This window comes from Pagrus major, chromosome 23, assembly GCF_040436345.1.
Source record: "Pagrus major chromosome 23, Pma_NU_1.0".
Taxonomy (NCBI): Eukaryota; Metazoa; Chordata; class Actinopteri; order Spariformes; family Sparidae; genus Pagrus; species Pagrus major.
The window spans coordinates 7,927,179-7,945,415 of record NC_133237.1 but is presented as its reverse complement, the minus strand read 5'-3'; the positions used below and the strand labels follow the sequence as shown (position 1 = coordinate 7,945,415).

General features: G+C 42.1%; 3 protein-coding genes across 3 annotated transcripts in view; all 3 read left to right on the top strand.

Moving 5' to 3' along the window:
* Window positions 1-3,133, top strand: part of LOC141019232 (meiosis inhibitor protein 1) — a 55,912-nt gene extending 52,779 nt beyond the window's left edge. The window contains exons 32-33 of the mRNA XM_073494088.1: window positions 2,087-2,214; window positions 3,103-3,133. Of these exons, the coding sequence (XP_073350189.1) occupies window positions 2,087-2,214; window positions 3,103-3,133 (159 nt within the window). The remainder of the gene's footprint in view (window positions 1-2,086; window positions 2,215-3,102) is intronic.
* Window positions 3,134-4,863: 1,730 nt separating this feature from the next.
* ccdc134 (coiled-coil domain containing 134) lies at window positions 4,864-13,606 on the top strand. The gene is made up of 7 exons (XM_073494331.1): window positions 4,864-5,140; window positions 8,680-8,813; window positions 9,002-9,123; window positions 10,872-10,956; window positions 11,293-11,474; window positions 12,595-12,666; window positions 12,882-13,606. The coding sequence occupies exons 2-7, from the start codon at window positions 8,711-8,713 to the stop codon at window positions 13,005-13,007; spliced, it is 690 nt and encodes a 229-aa protein (XP_073350432.1). The 5' UTR covers window positions 4,864-5,140; window positions 8,680-8,710; the 3' UTR covers window positions 13,008-13,606.
* Window positions 13,607-14,237: 631 nt separating this feature from the next.
* LOC141019888 (uncharacterized) lies at window positions 14,238-17,863 on the top strand. The gene is made up of 2 exons (XM_073494913.1): window positions 14,238-14,407; window positions 14,927-17,863. The coding sequence occupies exons 1-2, from the start codon at window positions 14,386-14,388 to the stop codon at window positions 16,933-16,935; spliced, it is 2,031 nt and encodes a 676-aa protein (XP_073351014.1). The 5' UTR covers window positions 14,238-14,385; the 3' UTR covers window positions 16,936-17,863.
* Window positions 17,864-18,237: the final 374 nt, after the last annotated feature.

Here is an 18,237-nt window from a genome sequence, read left to right as displayed (position 1 = left end):
CTTGATAGGAACTGTTGCCAAATAGAAACAGCTTTAACTCTGAGTGCAGCACTCACTTGTTGTGTATGAAGATCCAGCAATTCAAGTTCTCTCTTTGGGAACGTATTAAAGTCCTAGGTCTTTTTTTTCTTTCTACCAGCCATAAATAGTCAGTTGTTCTAGTTGTTTTTTTAATATTGTTGAAAGTGAGATTTTCATGTCTTTGGATTATAAAGCAGGTCTAGGGGCTATGTTAATATTGTGAATCAGAAATATTCAGAATCTGTGCCTTTAAACGAGCCATCAAGACTTCCATAAGGTTGTGATGTCACAACTACACACTCACCGCCCCCAGTTGTGCCCCCAGCACGGCTGTGGTTGTAAAACACCGGCAGAGCTGGGTGGAGACATGGTGGGTGGTGCCTGCTCAGGGGGGTCTTAAAGAGACGGGCACTAAAATGGAGCATTCAGACAGAGGGTGAATAGAGGTGCTGCAGCAATGGACAGTAGGAGGAAATATGTCTTTTTTGAACATTAAATGTAAAATGTAAACATTTTCTAGATGACACCCAAAATAAAAGGATTAACTTTTAGATGAGGAAAAATATGCGACCATTGTCATATCTGCTGGTGTAGCCTTGTTGGTTTTAACTAAAAAATCGCTCTTGTCAGAGTAGTATGCTGAGCTGAGTTCTCTGACAGATATTCACAACCCGAAGTGCTGAAGTAGACATTATGCATTCTGTCTGAACCTGCTGTCACACTCATGTAATCCACACCAGTCCAGACAAAAAGGTACAAGGAGTCTTTCATCCCTTCAGCCTTCAACATAGTTGCCTACACCAGTAATGCCGAGAATGATGATCATGGTGATCATGAAGAAGATGCTAATAATAAAGGATCGTGGTTCTTTAATAATAATACTTATGCTGCTGCAGCTCACAACAATATTATTTTGATATGGCTGTAATTCTTCTGTGTTGTGTCACAATTTGACATATTCTGTTGCCTTTTCCATCTTAACTGATGCACAGGACCTTAGCGTATTTTCAGACCTTTTTAATTACTGTCCAATATTTACATTTACATTTACATTTGGATGTTGGATGTTGGACACCAACTTAAATGTGCAGCCATCTGTTCTTTAGACAAGATGTGAGGATCAGAGTGAGGGATGGTGATTAAGTAACTCTGGATTCACTCACGTACACTGAAGTGACCTTTAGTTGTCTCTGAACCTCTGACTCCTGCAGGGGAGCTCATCAGTTGCAGCTCTGTATTGGTACTTGGCAGTTCTTCATGAGCAAGATTGAACAGTAATCCTTGTTTTCTAAGTCTGCATTTCTGTTGAGACTGCTCACAGCTGCTGGAAATGAACGGTGACATTTTAACTTTTGGAAGTGTTTTCTCATGATTGTGAATGTTTTCTACAAGATTTTCAACTCCCTGTTGCTGTTTATGGCAAGTGTTCATAGTTTCTTATTGTCTTAAGTGTACTGTTATATCTATGGTAGAGCTCTATTTGCTGCTTCACAGCCTTTGTACACATTTTTATCTATTGCACCTGTCTCAGTCTGCTGAAATAAATTGTTTTGTTTTGGGGGTAGAAGAGATTCCTGTCTTGCTGACTTATTTAGCACTCTGCAAATCCCAGGTGTGTGTGTGTGCGCGCTTGCTTGCGTGTGTGTGTGTGTCTCCCTCTGCTCCTTCCTGTATGATGTAACTTAAACTCAATTTGCCTCTTGTCAGCTCGCCCACGGTTTGTTTTTTTAAGGTGGATTAAAATGTATTTCCTATAGTGTTCAGAAAACGTTATCAGTTGTTAAGGGAAAAAAATACAATGATAAGATTATTTTCCCCGATTCATATGTTTTATTTCTTTTTTATACTTTAGGCTTTGTCCTCTCATCTCCCACTTCACTGCCTATTAACCTTTAGTCCCGATATTGGCTTTATGTCCTGTGCTCTTCCTCTCCTGTTTCTCTTCATTTCTTCGTTGTCCTTTCTGTTTTCATCGCTTCGTCTTTATGCTGTCTCTTCCCCCTGCTCTGTCTCTATCCCTTTTTAACAGCAAAATAAAATGCTTGCTCCTCTTTTGTTCACTCAGATCCAGTGCAGTGTCCTACAGCCGCCACCCACAGAGGATCACATGCAGAGAGTGAGAAGTATGATGGAGTCCCTTGGCCCACAGGCATCAGCTGAGAGCTGCAGCCCCAGTCTGCCCGGCAACGTCCTGTATCTTTCACCTGAAGTGAAACACACTCTAAACTGCACAAAACACACACGGACTAACCTACTTATGCAGGCGCATGCACTCTCACCTGTAAAGCAGCTACAGCTCACACCCTGCAGAAACCTCAAACATGCCTCTCTAAGTATCTGACAAGTGTTATAAAAGTTACAACATGTGAATGCACTCTTGAAATGTCAGCAGAGAATCTTCATTGATTTTTTTCTGGTGATTTATTGAATGCCTGTGTTGTGCTTTCTCACTTAATCTCTTTGAAAGCGTGTTGTACAACACAGGGTTGTTACTGTATTTCAGTCAGAGTCGGTACTTAAGGGCTGAGTACATCTGTTGTGCTGATTGACTCCCTCTCTCACACACATACGCACACACACTCCTTCCTTTCACCCACCCACACACTCTCATATACTCAGTCTATGTCTGTTCAGTTTGATATCAGCTCTATTGGCTACTCTTATAATATAAAAACAGTCATGTCCCATTAATAGTAAATAAATATGCCCATCAACTGTATTCAAAGCAGTAGATTGATACAACTCATACTAGTTGGAAATATTTTATGCACAGTAAAAACAACCTAATTGAAACCTAATTATAGTTTCCCTTTAGGATCATTCCCTTCCAAACATTAGCTATGTCACATGCACACCAACTCTCTCACTTTGCTTCATCATTCCTTAACTACCGTCTTCAGGCATGTTGGAGATGTGTCCATCTGTCTGTCTGACTTTACAATGAAAGCACGCTGATGTTTCAGCAAACTGGTTCTACTATGGCTGATGTTATTATGCCATCAATTTGGCTATTTGTTTCTTGTTCAGTCATTGTTACATTTCATTAATTCCTATAATTGTGTTTTGTGTTCTGATTTTAAGAAAGCACCAGAGTGTCTCTGCTTCTTTCTAGAGCACCTAATGGACGACACAATCAGACACAGATGCTCACTTGCAATTTTTATGTTTACATGTTGAATTTTGCAACTGTGGAGTAATAGAAGTTATCTAGGTGAAACTACCATTAGTATAGTAATTTATTATTGAGATAATCTGGTTTTCTCCGTGGATTCTGTAACAATTCTGTAATTCAAGCAAAGTAAGACTACTGTTTAATTAAAATACTGGTTGTTATTCTGGAATTCCTGTGAGTTCCAGGGATTGTGAACAAAAGTGTGAAGGACACATTTGACATTATGAAAGCAGAAATCACTATGTTTCATGTATATGAAAGTAATTGACCTGGGAAGAACAGCAATTATCTTTATCCCCAAACCTCAGCATCAGCACCTTCCCAAAGGTGTCAGTTAGAATGGGTTTGACATTGACTGTGAGGTGGTCAAGGGGAGCAGCTGTTGCTTATATGCTTGCGCGATGTTAGCATTGGTGGCAAAAGTGTGCAGAAAATCTTTGATAAATTATTTTCTCAAGAGGATCCTTAACTGTAATGTACACTGATGATATCTGAATTAGGTTTCAAGTATTCCAGGAAGCAAATAAATGATAAATAAATGTATTTCAAAGACAAAGTAAATAAGGGTAACTTTCTTAATATCCCCCATGTGTGTGTGTGTGTGTGTATATATATATATATATATATATATATATATATATACATACAGTATATATATATATATATACACAAAAGCTCAATAGGGTTGAGATCTGGTGACTGTGCTGGCCACTCCATCATAGACAGAATACCAGCTTACTGTTCTTCCCTAAATAGTCCTTGCGTAGTTTGGAGCTGTGCTTTGTTGCAAGATAGAGTGGTGATAGCCTTCCTTACTCAAAATCTGTTTAACCCTGTACAAATCTCCCACTTTACCAGCACCCCCATTTCCTCCACCATGCTTGACAGATGGCCTCAAGCACTCCTCCATCTTTTCATCACTCGTCCTCTTGCTCAGTTGTGCAACACGGCCTCCCATTTCTCTTTCTATTCTGGTTAGAGCCAGTTTGCGCTGTTCTTTGAAGGGAGTAGTACACACCATTGAATGAGATCTGCAGTTTCTTGGCAGTTTCTCAAACAGAATAGCCTTCCTGGCTTTTTAAGAATAGACTGATAAGTCTCAGAAGGATGGAGGGTTTTTTTTCTTGCCATTTTGAGACTATAAACAAACCCACAAATGATAACTACCCCAAGGAAGGCCGATTTTATTGCTTCCTTGATAAGCATTACAGTTTTACACAACATATTACACAAAGGTGTTCTAACACTCACAGGAGTGATGGTTGCTGAAAGTGGTCCTCTGTGCACCTATGTAGATATACAATCACAAATCAGGCAGCCTACCCCTAACCCAGTTAAAGTTGTCATTAAAACATGGACTGTATTTCTAGTCAATTTAATGTTACTTTAATTGAGAAAAAAAATGCCTTTGCTTCCCAAGTAAGGCCATTTTTGAGCAGGAGTATACAATGATATATAGTGTACAAACACACAGTATTGATGGATGGATGGATGGATAGATTGTTTGTGTGTTTGTTTTTATGTGGCTGGCAAAATGTCAGCACTGAAGCAACATTATCTCAGAGAAAGCACATGAAGGAAACGGAACGCACCCCATGCTCTGGTGGTGTGTCTCTTTAAACCCTCCGTGCGGAAACAACATCCTCCTCCTCCTCCTCCGTGTTTGAGCGCCCGCTGGCTGTCATTTGTCCAAGGCGAGCCAGCCGGTGCGATCGTGGCGCTGGCAGAGTGGAGGAGCGAGAGCCGCATGTAAATGAACACCTCCACCTTCGCGTTCTTGTTACCTGAGGATCGAGCGGGGCAAACTGACTGTCCCGTCCCCCCCTCATCACCGAGCTGACCTCAGACGTCTAGTGTGGAAATAAAGAGGTTAAACTGCACTACTTTGGAGCAAAAGCTGTCGGATAATCGCTGCCGTGTGTCGCCGCCGTTTCTCGATACAACACGGTGAGTGATCCGCGAGTTTTGTGGCTCCAATGTCCAGCGCTTTATCGGGTTGATCTCCGGTGCTGGCCGCCGGCTGATGGATCTGGCGGCGGGGCATACAGCTGAGATGACAAGCGGAATCGATTTGTCGAGGAGCGACTTCAAATACTTGGTTAATTCCAAAAAGCGCACCCCTTGAGGAAATCGTATATTCAAAAAATGGGATGTAACAATGCGGAGTTGTTTTTAAATCACGAGTAGATGAGGTCTTACATCACAGCTTCATAATTAACGCTTAATTATGGGCTGAACATTTTAGCAAATTGACTCATTATTGCCTGTAGACAGTCGCGCGGCTGAAGGGGACGCGGGTCAGGTAGGGGACATGCAATCAATTAAGCAATGTGTAATTTATGGTCCACATGACAATCTTTATCCAGACTCTGCCATCATCATCACCATTACGCATGTCCGTGGCCATGCCTCTGCATGAATGATAACCAAAGGAGAGCCTGGAAGATACAAGCAGAGGGAGAGATGATGTGTCAGTCCTTGAACCTCAAACCTCCCACAGCAGGCTGGCAGCCTGAGGGGAATCTAGATCTACTCCTGCTGCACATCCAGCTGTCTGATAAGCATCTTGTTTGCTCCATCCTCTCAGGAGTCACTTTCACCTCAAGGGTCAGTTTTACCTCTTGAAATGAATGTCACAGGTTGGTTAGTTTACAGTGTGGACTGCTTCCCACCGTTGATTAAAGATTATTTTCAAGATATTTTTTTCTTGTTCTTTTCCTCCGGGATTAGAGAAATTGCAGGTTGCTGGCGCATGGAAGAATATTAGATGCATGTTTTCACACCACAGGGAATTCCAACACAGAGTGGAGCTATCTTCACGGGTCTGTAGCATGATAAGATGTGGTAGCCTACCTATCTGACAAAGCTGGAACCTGGATCTCCCATACAGGAAATCAAACTTCAGCCTCTCGCCCATGGCAGATTGTTGTTGGCTGAGAGGAAAATCTCCTCGGGCCAAAAGATTTACGTGGGTTTACACGACTCCAGCGAGAACTACTCTGCCTTTAGACCTCCCTGCAGCGAACATACCTCATCCAACATGAGTGCCACATTGACAGACCCAATTGGAAGGAGGCCCCCCCACCTTGGATACAGAACATCAGTGGGGTCGGCTTGAGAGAAAGCCATCCGGTCCAGGATTCAATGGGAGAATGTGAAAGTGGAAATCTTGCAGAGCTGCTGTGTTGTATTAATGGTCTACGGTCTGTGCGCTGGGCTGATCTGTGTATGGTAAAGGCTGTTGTACACCTCAAGTAAGAAAGGTGGGGGCAGGAGGGATGATCTCCTTGCTGTTCTCTCAAGTGGATCTAAATGTCTGTCAAAGACCTCATTTCTCCCTAAGCAGCTCAGCCAATAGTTAACTTTGTTGTGTTTAATGGTCACCCCCATTTGGTCAGGCCATGGCCAAGTGTAATCTGATCTCAAGACGTCAGTGTAGATTTTCCTTCGTCTTTTTAAAATGATCGTCCTGTGTAATCAGGGTAGCCTGCTTACAGTTAATGGATGCATTTAGACTCCCATTCCTGTGCTGCCTATTCCACATTAGAGATGATTGATCCGCTCTTAATGTCCTTCTTACGCTACTTCTTAAAGTCTCAGCACTTCACCCTATCGCATCGAAACGTTAACAGCTCCAGGATGTATGTTGACTGCATTAAATTGTGCCGGCGGTGATAACCTTTTTGCTCATAAATATCTGTCAGAGCGACATGGCTGACTGCTCGGAAGCACACAGGACCATCAAATACCCAGACGAGCCGCTGCCACAGGAGAGACAAGGCCCCCTTTCCTTGGCTGTTATCTAGAAATATTGAGGCTTTCGACCAGCACTTAAGGATATTTAGTGCAGCATTTCTCAGAGAGCTGGGAAGCTACCCAAAAGATGTTCTCAGAATGCACAAATTGGCCTTAATCGAACATTGTCTTCACTCAGCTGTCTTCAGGAACACTTGTTTCTGCTGACTCCGTGAGAAAAAAAGTTGTCCTATAGTTTTATTTTTAAATAAGACACTTCGGTCTGCAGAGACCAACACTTGAAGCCAAAGTGGCTGAGACAACTGAGGGAAGTTTGAAGGTGTTCCTTGTCAGTGCAGTCTTTTGCAAATCTGGAATAATATCTTGATATCTACTTCATGATTTCTTGAAGCTTTGTCATTCTGTTATCAGGATGTGCTATAAAAGCAAAGCTGTTGTAAAGCAGGAGGATGTTTTAGTATGAAATGATCACTATTGGTCCATGTTATCAGCGCTCTGAAGAGGGATATGTACGTCTGTATGCCTAGGAGCATATGCTTTTCCCCTCAGATATGAGTGAGATCTTTAAAGGGGCTCATCCAGTCTAAATTAACATTCACACCCTGAGACGGTTTCTCACTTCCTAGTCCTTCAGATTCAAAAAATCGGCAGTCGGGCTTGTAAAGATTAATTCTGTCTGTGAAAAAATCAAGTCCCTGGTGCTCATTATCGTCTTGCACAGCCACATACCCCTCCTCTATCTTGCATTCACTCTCCTATCTGTGCATCTTTCAGTTTCACTGCTGTGTCTTAGCAAAGTTAGATGAAATATTCACCAGGAAAGCTGTTGTTTCCCGCAGGGTCTCGCCTTCACAGTCCTCTACCCTCTGAAAGCCTCAACGCCCCTCCCCTCATCTCTTGTCTCCCCGTTCTCCCCCAGTTTCTCACAAGCTGACGCTCTCTGCATGCCCCCATCCAAGCCCCAAACCCCTCTGGTAGTATCATTGATAGAGCCCTTGCTAAATTATGCATGAATTATGTGAATTATGTCTTGTAGCTTTTCATCAACATTTCCCTCTCTCTCCCTCCAGTCACTTCTGTTTTCTTAAAAATGTGGCTTTCATCAAATTTTCATTTGATTAGACCCTATTTTTAGCTGTTTATTTGTCTTCTCACTTCATTCCCCTCCCTTTCAAATGTATAAAACGCCTCTGAGGGAAAGGAAGTTACAATTGGAGAAAGAAGAAGACCACTGCTTTGATAGAGAGACCAGGAGGAGAGAAGAAGCAAAAGCAGGGAAGATTCTGCTATAGAGATTGTAAAAGTTCCTCTGGGGATTATACAAGTGCCAGACGTCAGATGTGTCTTTTTAAAAGGAACATAAGGAGCCCCTCTTCAAATGCACGTTATTCTCAAGTGCTACATATTGACCACTTATTCCCAGCATGTGTCTCCATCTCACAGACTCCAAAAGTATCACCGAAGAGAGAGAGAGGGGCCTTCCTAGCAGCTTTAGGAGAAGAAAAATGGCTGCATGAATAAAAAGACTATTTCAATGAAAGCTCAATGTTTTCAGATGAAAGCAAAAGAAAATGTGTTCAGCTTGACCATCATAATCAGAGAATGTTTCAAGGAAATGTGCAGTCTTCCATCTGTAGCCTTAAACTAATGGAAATCACACAACTCTGTGCCAATATTTTGATGTTTAACAATGTGACATGTCCCTGGTGGTCTGTCATCTCTGTGTTCAGGAGAGCGCCTCTCTGCCGACCCCTGCTGACCATGCCGAGTGTGTGTGCAGTGTTCCTGGCCCTCACCGCTGCCGCCATCAGCTCTGCAGACTCGGACATGCACAGACCGAGACACGACTCCAACCTGGAGATCTGTATCCTGCTATTTAGTGCACACAGCCGCTGCCAAATGCACAGGCGAGTCACTCGAGTGTGAACTTGTGCATGTTCATGAATACATTTCTGTGCTTTTTTGATGTGACAGATGGGTGTGTGAGTTAGCGTCTTTATGTGAGTTTTGCCCATGTGGAGCGTGTGTTTCTTCCTGACCTGCTCTTATCAGACAAGCGGCTGTTTGAGACCAAGAGGAAAGATCAGCTGAATGCACTGAAGAATCTAGTCGAGCTGAATGACATCAATCAGCAGTACAAGATCATAGACATCATGCTGAAAGGACTCTTCAAGGTAGTAGTGTGTGTGTGTGTGTGTGTGTGTGTGTGTGTGTGTGTGTGTCCGCGCACGTGCACATAGTCTGTGGGCAGCAGCGAAATCAAGCATAGACAAGACGACATGTATATAAAAAAAACCAGAACAACATTTATTTCTAAGAGCTCAACCTTCATACTGTGACTCATTTTCTTCCCTGTTTCTTTCTGAGAGTTTGGGTTGGGTGGGGGTTAGAGGGAGGTGCTGTTGTATTTCTCTATTTTAACACATCACAAAAAGGGGAAAACAATTTTAGAAAAAACAGATTTGTACTTTGTGTTTGACATTTGTAAAATACCCGTTTCCAAAAAAGAATATACAGTAAGGCATAAAAAGAGCTGAACCATCTTGTGCTCTGAGCAGATTGAAGGATAAGAAGGTTGGCAACCCTAGCAGAGACTCAAAAAGCTTCAAATCCAACGATTACAATCATCAGCATGTTTCCTCGCATTCATTTGAATGTTAATTCAAACTCTGCTGCTCAGAGTGCCATTCACTCACACTATGCTCGGAGCTTTGCTTTACAGTATGCCTCAGTTTCCCAGAGGATGGTTATCTATGCATCTGAGTGCCTCTCAAGGACAACTAGCATAGTCAACCTTCAGTGGCTGAAATACATTGTCAGCATTTCTATGATGCTGTGTGTGTGAGAAAGAGAGAGAGAGAGATGGAGTCCTTAACAGTGCTCCTACTTGTATCTCCTCCATACTCAAGGACCGAAGATGCTGTACTGTGTCTAATCTCAATCTGTGTCTTTTTGTTCTCAATTTATCCGTCTTGTAACCACAAAATGAAGTGTGAAAAACACATGTTTTGTGTGAGTGTGGACACACTGACTCTTCTTGACACAACTTTAAAGGGACAGTTCACCCCAAAATCAAAATGTGTGTTTTTCCTCTTACCTGTCGTGTACTTATCCATCTGGATTGATTTTGTGTGAGTTGCAGAGTTTTTGAGATATCGGCCATAGAGATGTCTGCCTTCTCTCAAATATAATGAAACTAGATGGCACTTTGCTTGCGGTGCTCAAAGCATCAAAAAAGTAAACTTGAAGAAAGGAAGCGTGCACCTATTTATGCATGAGGGACTTGTGCTTGTGACAGCTTGGGATGTTAAATTAATCATCCTCATCAGCTAAGCTGTAACTTTAGCCAGCTTAATTAGCCAGCTCCTTGTCTCTGATGATGCACGCTTCCTTCTATGCAATGATACGGTCCACGGTGGTGGTTCGGTAGAAAGAAAATAGTTCCTACGTGAAACTGCTCACAACAAGGTCTGTGGATTACCTCAAGTAATCAGGTCATGATTTCTGGTAAGGGACATTGCTTTTGAGTTCATCAAATGTATTTTTTGGCACCACAGGCCAAGTGCAATCTAGTTCCATTTTATCAAAAAAAAAAAGTCCGAAATCTCTATGGCTGATATCTCTCTTGCCAACTCGCAACAAACCAATCTAGACAGACAAATAGCACTACAGGTAAGATGAACAATATGTATTTTTGTAACGTGACCCGAGTTTAACATCTAAACCGGTTCTTTTCTTCAAAACCTGATTTTCTCGTTTGCTTGGATTCCTCTGTGAAGTCTTGTTACACAGATTCATTGCATCTGTAATCTCAGCAGTGAAAATATGATATGATATGAAAATGAAAATGAAGCTTTACCCCACAGCATATTGGGTAAAATTAAAAATACCTGGGTGTTGAGGTATTTTTTTCAATCTTAAGGTGTTGGAGGACTCAAGACAAATCCTGGTTGCAGCCAACATGCAGCCTGATGACCCTTTCCCAATGGACGATAAGATCAAAGAAGGTCTGATTCACTTTTACACCTTCTTCTTGCCCTCTACTTATACAAGCTTTTTTTATTTAGCAGCATCTCTGGTGTGTCTTTCATACTCTGATTCTGTCTCCATCACTTCTGGTTGGTTTGTCCTGTGCACCCTTACCTGTTTCCAAGAGTTCCATCTCTGTCAGTCTTTCTTACTCTCATCCTTATCCTCTTTTGGAGCCAGTGGGTGTCAATAATATCGGCTTTCACTTTGAATGTTTATCTGTCTGCTGCACTCTTCCCTTTGCTTTATTTATTCTTCTTGTTCTGTCCTCCTGACTTATTTTTCGACCATTTCTGTCTTTACTCTCCCATCAGCTTATTCCCATGTGGTGGAGAATACAGCATTTTTTGGCGACGTGGCATTGCGTTTCCCTCGGATTGTCCACCATTACTACGACCGGAACTCTGACTGGGGCGGCCTGCTGCGCTGGGGGCTGAATTTCTGTAACCAGACGGGGGTTTTCACAGGAGGTGCCCACCAACATGTCCTCACACTTGTAAGACCAGACAATCAACTATCCTATGCTTTCACAGTCCACTGAAATCTTCTGCAGCAATAGTGTAAAGAGAAAAAATTCGACCTTTGAATACCAACTGTAAAAGCCTTGTTTGACTGGCTGAATTTAGATAATATTTGTGACATCTGCATTAACTAGAGATACAGTGTTGATGCTTCGATTAAGCTGTTAAAATGTGAACCACGTTTAAGAGGTAATGTGGTTTCTGGCTAAAAGTTAAGGCCTTGAAAATGTGAAAACTGGTAATTCTGTACCTGCATGTAAGGCTGCATGGGTTTAGAATACTAATGAATCTGTTTAGTTTCTTTTAGCAGTTGTCTGTATGTATCCTGAGAGAAAAGTAAGATATAATGATCAGCATCAAAGTTTGCAGAGAGAAATCAAATGAACCAAATAAGTGTTGGAAAGAGTTGAAAAGTACATGGTGAAATTAATCCTTTTCTCTGCAGGAGAGTAGGTGAGAACCTGACAAAAACAGTTCAATGTAGCACACAGTGGTGTAAATTTGACTGCTGCAAGGACATGACAAAATCATCATAGTTCAGGTTATACAGTAGATAAGTAGATTTTAGTGCAATCTGCAGTCATGTCAATGTCTCATCACTGCAAAATGTGTCATTTGCCATCAGATTTGTCCGTGGTGTATTGTGACCTTTTAAAACGTAAAAGAGCAGAGCAGATAAAATGGTATTCCCTGTTTAATGTGGGGGTTAATGAACTAAACTCTTGCACGATTTATCTGTGACCTTAGCAATGTGCCAAGAGGATTATATTGTGGATTAATTCTGAGACTTGAAGCTGCAGCAGTTATTGCACTAAAAGTGTGCATCCAGCCCTCGCTTGTACCTCAGTAACCCCTCTCTTAGTTTCTGATCCTTACCTCTCTATTTCATGAGAAAGTGAGAAAAATGAGATATGATACTCAAGAGGAAATGTCGATTTTGTCTGCAACTGCTTGCCAAATTGCATTTAACTGCCTTTTAGCTGTAGAATAAGTGATGTGACAGTATCTCATTTTCATTCCTTATCTTGTTTGAAGAAATGATAATATGCCCCTTTGCACTCTTCTCGTCATCTGTCTTTTCCACTCATCTCTCAGATGTCACAGGAGCTGGGAATAACAGAGAAAACCCCAGACTTTACAAACCCATACCGCACAGAGAGAGACGATGTGAGTAAGATGCATAAATGTTGGTTGAAGCTCGTCTTAATAAAATCCTCCATCCTCCATCCAGTTACACCCTCGCAGTAGTAACCCAGACAGATCTGTTCTTTTGTATGTTTTATCGTACCATTTTCTGAAAGAAAAGTTGTTAAAATAACTATCTCTCATATGGCCTTGATTTAAATCTCTCTCTCTTTTTCGCCCTTTCTCGTCTCCTTCAGGTGCTTCACACTGCCGAGGCTTTCCAGAAGATCCTGAGGGAGGAGGAGAAGAGGAGGAGGAAAGAAGAGAAGAGGAAAGAAATCAGGAAAGGCCCTCGCATCTCCCGTTCCCGCACCGAGCTATAGCGCTGCACCTCAGTGCATGTGGAGAGCAGAGACCAAGAGGATGGAGCATACGCACAGTCCACAAGGGGTGGCTTGACTTGTAGACTCCGAAGACAGTGAAGTACAAAAAGCCAGGTGCTCTGTTGATTAAAAAGAGAGAACAGTTCACAAAAATGTAAAGTTGAAGTGGAGGTTAGTCAGTGTCTGACAAAGGTCTGAATCGCTGTACACCTACAGTGATTGTAATTGGAAAATCCATCATTGTATGAGAGGTAAAAGATGTCTCCAGAAAAGGAGTTGATAAGGGAAACTCATTTTTGATAACTTGAGAATTACATAACTGTACTTTGGAATATAAATAAATTTTAGTATATTAAATTTGCTTCAAACGCACTGTGTTGTGTCTGGTCTAGATTTAATGTGTCTAAAACCCATTTGCTTCAAATATGTGTGGTTGCCAAATATAAATTTGACCTCATCTCACTAAATTCAGCCTGTTTCTGATTACGTTATGCTTGAATTGATGATGGGGTATGATTTTATTTTTGTTTATTTTGTTGTTGTTTTTTCCTTTGAACTGAGGCTTTTTTTTGACAGATTTCCAGAGGAATGTTTGTGAATCAGCTGATTTATGTTATTTTTGCTACTCAGAGTTTAAAGGACAAAACTTGTGTTATGTTTGACTCAAGGACAGTATGTTCAGTTCTCTTTTGTGTCTCTTTGAATAATTCTTATTTTACCACCATCAGAGGGCATCATCTGTGAATTTCTTTTTTACCATTACACCTTGGAAACTGTTAAGTCATTCCTTTCATACCAATTTCTGTAGTTTCAGTTTGATAACCCTGAGTTAATAAGAATTATTTTATCCTGTAGGAAAAATCTGTCAGCTAGAAAAACCGTCTATGATCTTTCAGCCCTGCACCCGTGTATGTGTTGAATATTTTTTGTTTTTCTGTCTTTTTCTTTTTTTAAATTTTTGCTGGAAATTGACATATTTTAATGGTTTAGATCTATGGAATTGAGATTGATGTAATTTTGAAATAGTAATACGACTGTTATAAAACTATATGTATATTCAGAGAAAGAATATCATTGCTGCAGATTGAACAAGCCATTTTGTTATCAACTTTAATGAAATAAAGTGACTCATATGTACAAAAACATTGATGTCATATTCCCACAGTGTGCGTTTGTGTGCGAGTGTCACAGCTATTGTACAGATGAGCCAACAGAGGGCAGGCAGCCTCCAGACTTTAGTACAACTAAACTCCAATGTTTTTGTTTGGGCCGAACAGAGCGCAACCTCAACACAACATGTAGCTTTAGCTTTACTCAGAAGATGAAAACTACACCTTGAATGCAGAGAAGAAACTGCCGTCCATCTTAAGACTGAACGATGTCTTATAACGTGGAGTCGGGTAAGATAATGTCATGATAGTTGATGTATCCGTCATAAGTTAGCAACATGCTAAAGCTAGCTAGTGCGAAATTGGCTAGCCGAAGTTGTTGGCAGTCCCTATGTGTTTAAAATAGCTAGCTAACACATAGCATGGGTTACATCATGGCATTTGGGATTAAACCTTGATCTCTTCATTTGATGTCTACGCTTTGTGTTGTTACACGTTGTCTTGAAGGTACAAACACTTAGGGCATTTAGGGGGAAAATGCTAGCTATTTCCTCAGTTCACTTGTGTGTAGAGTTTGCTAGCTAAACTATTCAGTTGTTTTGTTTCTGTCCAGAACCTTCCTGGCAACCATTTGACATTTCAAGGCGTGTTAAATGTCACATAAAACCTTTGTCTTCATTAGTGATAGCAAGTGAAGTCTTGATTGCTGTCACAAATGAGTGATTCAATGTTTTATGTAAGAGAACCAATCAATATGAATTATCTATAGTCTCAGAGAGTTACATTTCTTTTGTGCAATTTTTCCACCAGGGAATGAGGAAGAGAAAAAGGAGCCAATCGACATGAAGAGCGAGAAGGAAGAGGAGGACTCTGAAACCAGATGGGGTGAGGAACTCAGGCTGGTCCTCATCGGAAAGACCGGATCTGGTAAAAGTGCATCTGGAAACACCATCCTGGGCAGAAAGCAGTTCCTGTCACAGATCAGTGCCAGCTCTGTCACTCAGATTTGCCAGCTTGGGAGCACTGAGCTTGCTGACGAAGAGGACGCTCAGGAGGATGGCCAAACTGTCACTCAGAGGAGGATGAGGAGAGTCGTGGTGGTTGACATGCCAGGCTTTGGGGACACCCACCTCAGTGTGGAGCAGATTCATGCAGAGATAGCCAAGTGTGTGTCTCTCTCTGCCCCCGGGCCACATGCCTTCCTCCTGGTGGTGCCAATAGGACGATATACAGACAATGAAAACAAGGCTGCCTGCGAGCTGACCAAGATATTTGGGGAGGAAGCAGTCTGTCACCACACACTGGTTCTTTTTACCAGGGGGGATGACTTGGAGGGCATAGAGATTGAAAAGTACCTGAGGGAGACTGCACCTCCCGGGCTGAAGGGTCTGATTGACAGGTGTGGGGGCAGGTACCATGTGCTCAACAACAAAGACCCCAGTAACTTGGCGCAGGTTAAAGAACTCTTAATGAAGGTGGACAAGATGGTGAAGCAGACAAACAAAGGGTTCTATACCAATGCAGTGTTTTTAGAAGCAGAGGCTGCTATCAAGGAGGAACAGAAAAGGATGTTTAGGGAGCGAGGGCAAGCAGAGGGGGAAGAACAAGAGGGAAACAACAACAACAACATGGGAGAGCAGGCTCAACTGGCAAAACGAAGGAAGTGTGACTTGGAGTCTGACAGAGCAGAGAGCACTGATAGAGTATCACAAGGACTAAGGAGGAGGGAGTTGGAGAGAAGAAATGAAGATGATTTTAGAGTGGAGAGTAGAGTCAGCCCCTTCGGCCTCCTGAGAGACAGAGTTGAACGATGTAGGGACCGGTTCACAGGAAGGCGCAGAGGCAGCAGCAGGGCCACGAACAGGCGACAGTCTCTCGGTTCATCCTTGATTAGCATGAGGAGGGAGGCTGCGCTCTCTGCTAAGGTGCTTGACAGAGTTAAGATCCTTGTGGCTGCTGGAGCCACAGGCATGGCCGTGGGGGCAGTGTTTGGGGCAGCAGCCCCTTTAGCTGCCGCAGCCGGGGCATCTCTCATGGGGAACTCAGTTGGTTTTGCTGCAGGTCAGTTAGCTGGGATGTCTGTAGCGGGGAGCACAGGTGTAGGGAAAGCTGTGGGAGCCATAGTAGCTGCAGCCTCTGGGAAAACTGCAGTGGCTCTGGGGGCAGCAACAGGGGGAGTTCTGGGTGGTTCTGTTGGAGCTGTTGCTGGTGCTGAGGCTGACAGTCCTGGGGAGGGCGCTCTAGATGCCCTGGCGCAGGTTAGTACCATAGGTGCCTCTGCTGTGGGTGTGGCAGCAGGTGTAGGAGGCACCATGGGAGCTGGGGCTGCTATTGGCGCAGCTCTGGAGGGAGCAGCATTCAGCACAGCAGCCCTCAGTGGAGCTGAAGCTGCATCAGTGGGTGTAGTCAATGCTTCTGTAGCTCAGAGTAGTTTAGCTTCAGCAGCAGGACAGCATGCAGTGGCCTCTGTAGGAAGTATAGCTGCAGGTACTGGGACTCCGACTCAGTTTGCTGCAGCAGGGGCAGCCTTAGCTCAGGAGATGGCTGCAAATGTCCCAGTGGCTGCTGCGTCTCCTGGTGTTGTGAGTGGGTTAACAGGGCCCAGTGTGGCATCTGTGGCCAGCAGGGTGTCAGACCCCTTGGTGGCAACATCACTGATCCTGTCTGCAGTAGCTGAGATAGGCAAGGCTGCAGCAGGCATTGCCCTGGCTGGTGGTCTGGTAGTGAAGGTGGTGAAGGAAAAAGTCAGATGTGGCACAGGAACAACAGAAGCCAATTACTCAGAGAAGTCATCTTATGAGGTCCACTGGAACAAATAAATACAGGCTAAGACCAATGAGATCATATTCATATTTTTCTAGTCTCCTGATGAAGTACTAAACTCTACAGTAGCTTCCCTCAGTGAGAGATATTGCTGTTAGCATAAAAATGCAAATCACCTTCATGATGCAGACACCAGTCAGAGCAGTGTAATATAAAGCAATTTTATATGAACAAGTAATCATGAATTGCAATATACAAAAGAAAACAGAAATTGAGATTGCAAATGTTGGTTGGAACTGTTTGAGGCTGGTGAATGAGCTCAGTGACATTTGTAATGCTGTGTGGGTTGACTTATAAAGGCTGTCAGGTACACAGTCCTGTGATACATTTCCTTTATACCCCTTTTTATCAAACACTTTATTATCAATTTTTATAAGGTTGTGATTCATCCTGCTGCCTTCAACTGGTCTTCATACACATTTTTATTAAAAAAAGAGAAGGAAACTTGTCTGCTGAAAGTGTTGGTCATCACAGTTCACGTGAATGAATAACAAGAGTATTCAATTAAACTTTTTTCTTTTGCCCTTTCTAAAGAAGAATTACAGGACTACAAAGGAGACGACAGGAAATGCTCTTAACATTTGCTGGGCGAGGTTAATGTGTTAATGTAGTTAATCTAATTGATTATAGGTATGGGGTTTAAAAACGAACAAAAGTAGGCTACTGCACTTAAAATCCTAAAGTAGTTTTACTGACAAATGGCACTAAGTGGTTGCATTGCAGTATTTCACACTCTGTTTTGTGTAAATTAGACAAAAGTTTTTTCAGTTATGTACTGTATTAACACTGGTTTTGATTAACCAGTACCACCTTCTTGTAACGGCAGTAAATGTGTCATAGTTACATTAGTGTGTTGTGTACTTTGTTGCAGTGAAATAAACAAAAAAAGACAGTACTCTTCCATGAATAAATATGTTGACCTCACTTCCTGTCTTCTGTTGTTGAGTTATCTTTTCTCCCAGTAGTAGTATTGGGGTTTCATTTCATTAGAAAAATAACACAAGCACATTTTATGAAATACACTTGTGTATATTTAGTAAGACTTTAAGTAAACATACTGCATTAATATTAAAACAAGTTTTTATTTGTATATGTACTTATTCAAATGTAAGTATATTAAACAGAATTTTTTGTTCTTAAGTAAAACATAACATCATTTTTATGGAATATTTTTGTCTACACTGTCTTCATGTAAAACCCAATAACTTGAAATAAATAGTTGTATTCATGAAAGTGGTGAAAAACATTTAATCTGCAAGTAGGGAAACATTTATCACAAGGTCAAGGGTATTACATTA

Coding starts and splice junctions, on each gene's coding strand:
- ccdc134 (XM_073494331.1), top strand. CDS start 8,711: ATGCCGAGTGTGTGTGCAGTGTTCCTGGCCCTCACCGCTGCCGCCATC. Junction 9,124..10,871: donor TGCTGAAAGGACTCTTCAAG/GTAGTAGTGTGT, acceptor TTCAATCTTAAG/GTGTTGGAGGACTCAAGACA. Junction 10,957..11,292: donor GGACGATAAGATCAAAGAAG/GTCTGATTCACT, acceptor CTCTCCCATCAG/CTTATTCCCATGTGGTGGAG.
- LOC141019888 (XM_073494913.1), top strand. CDS start 14,386: ATGTCTTATAACGTGGAGTCGG. Junction 14,408..14,926: donor GTCTTATAACGTGGAGTCGG/GTAAGATAATGT, acceptor TTTTTCCACCAG/GGAATGAGGAAGAGAAAAAG.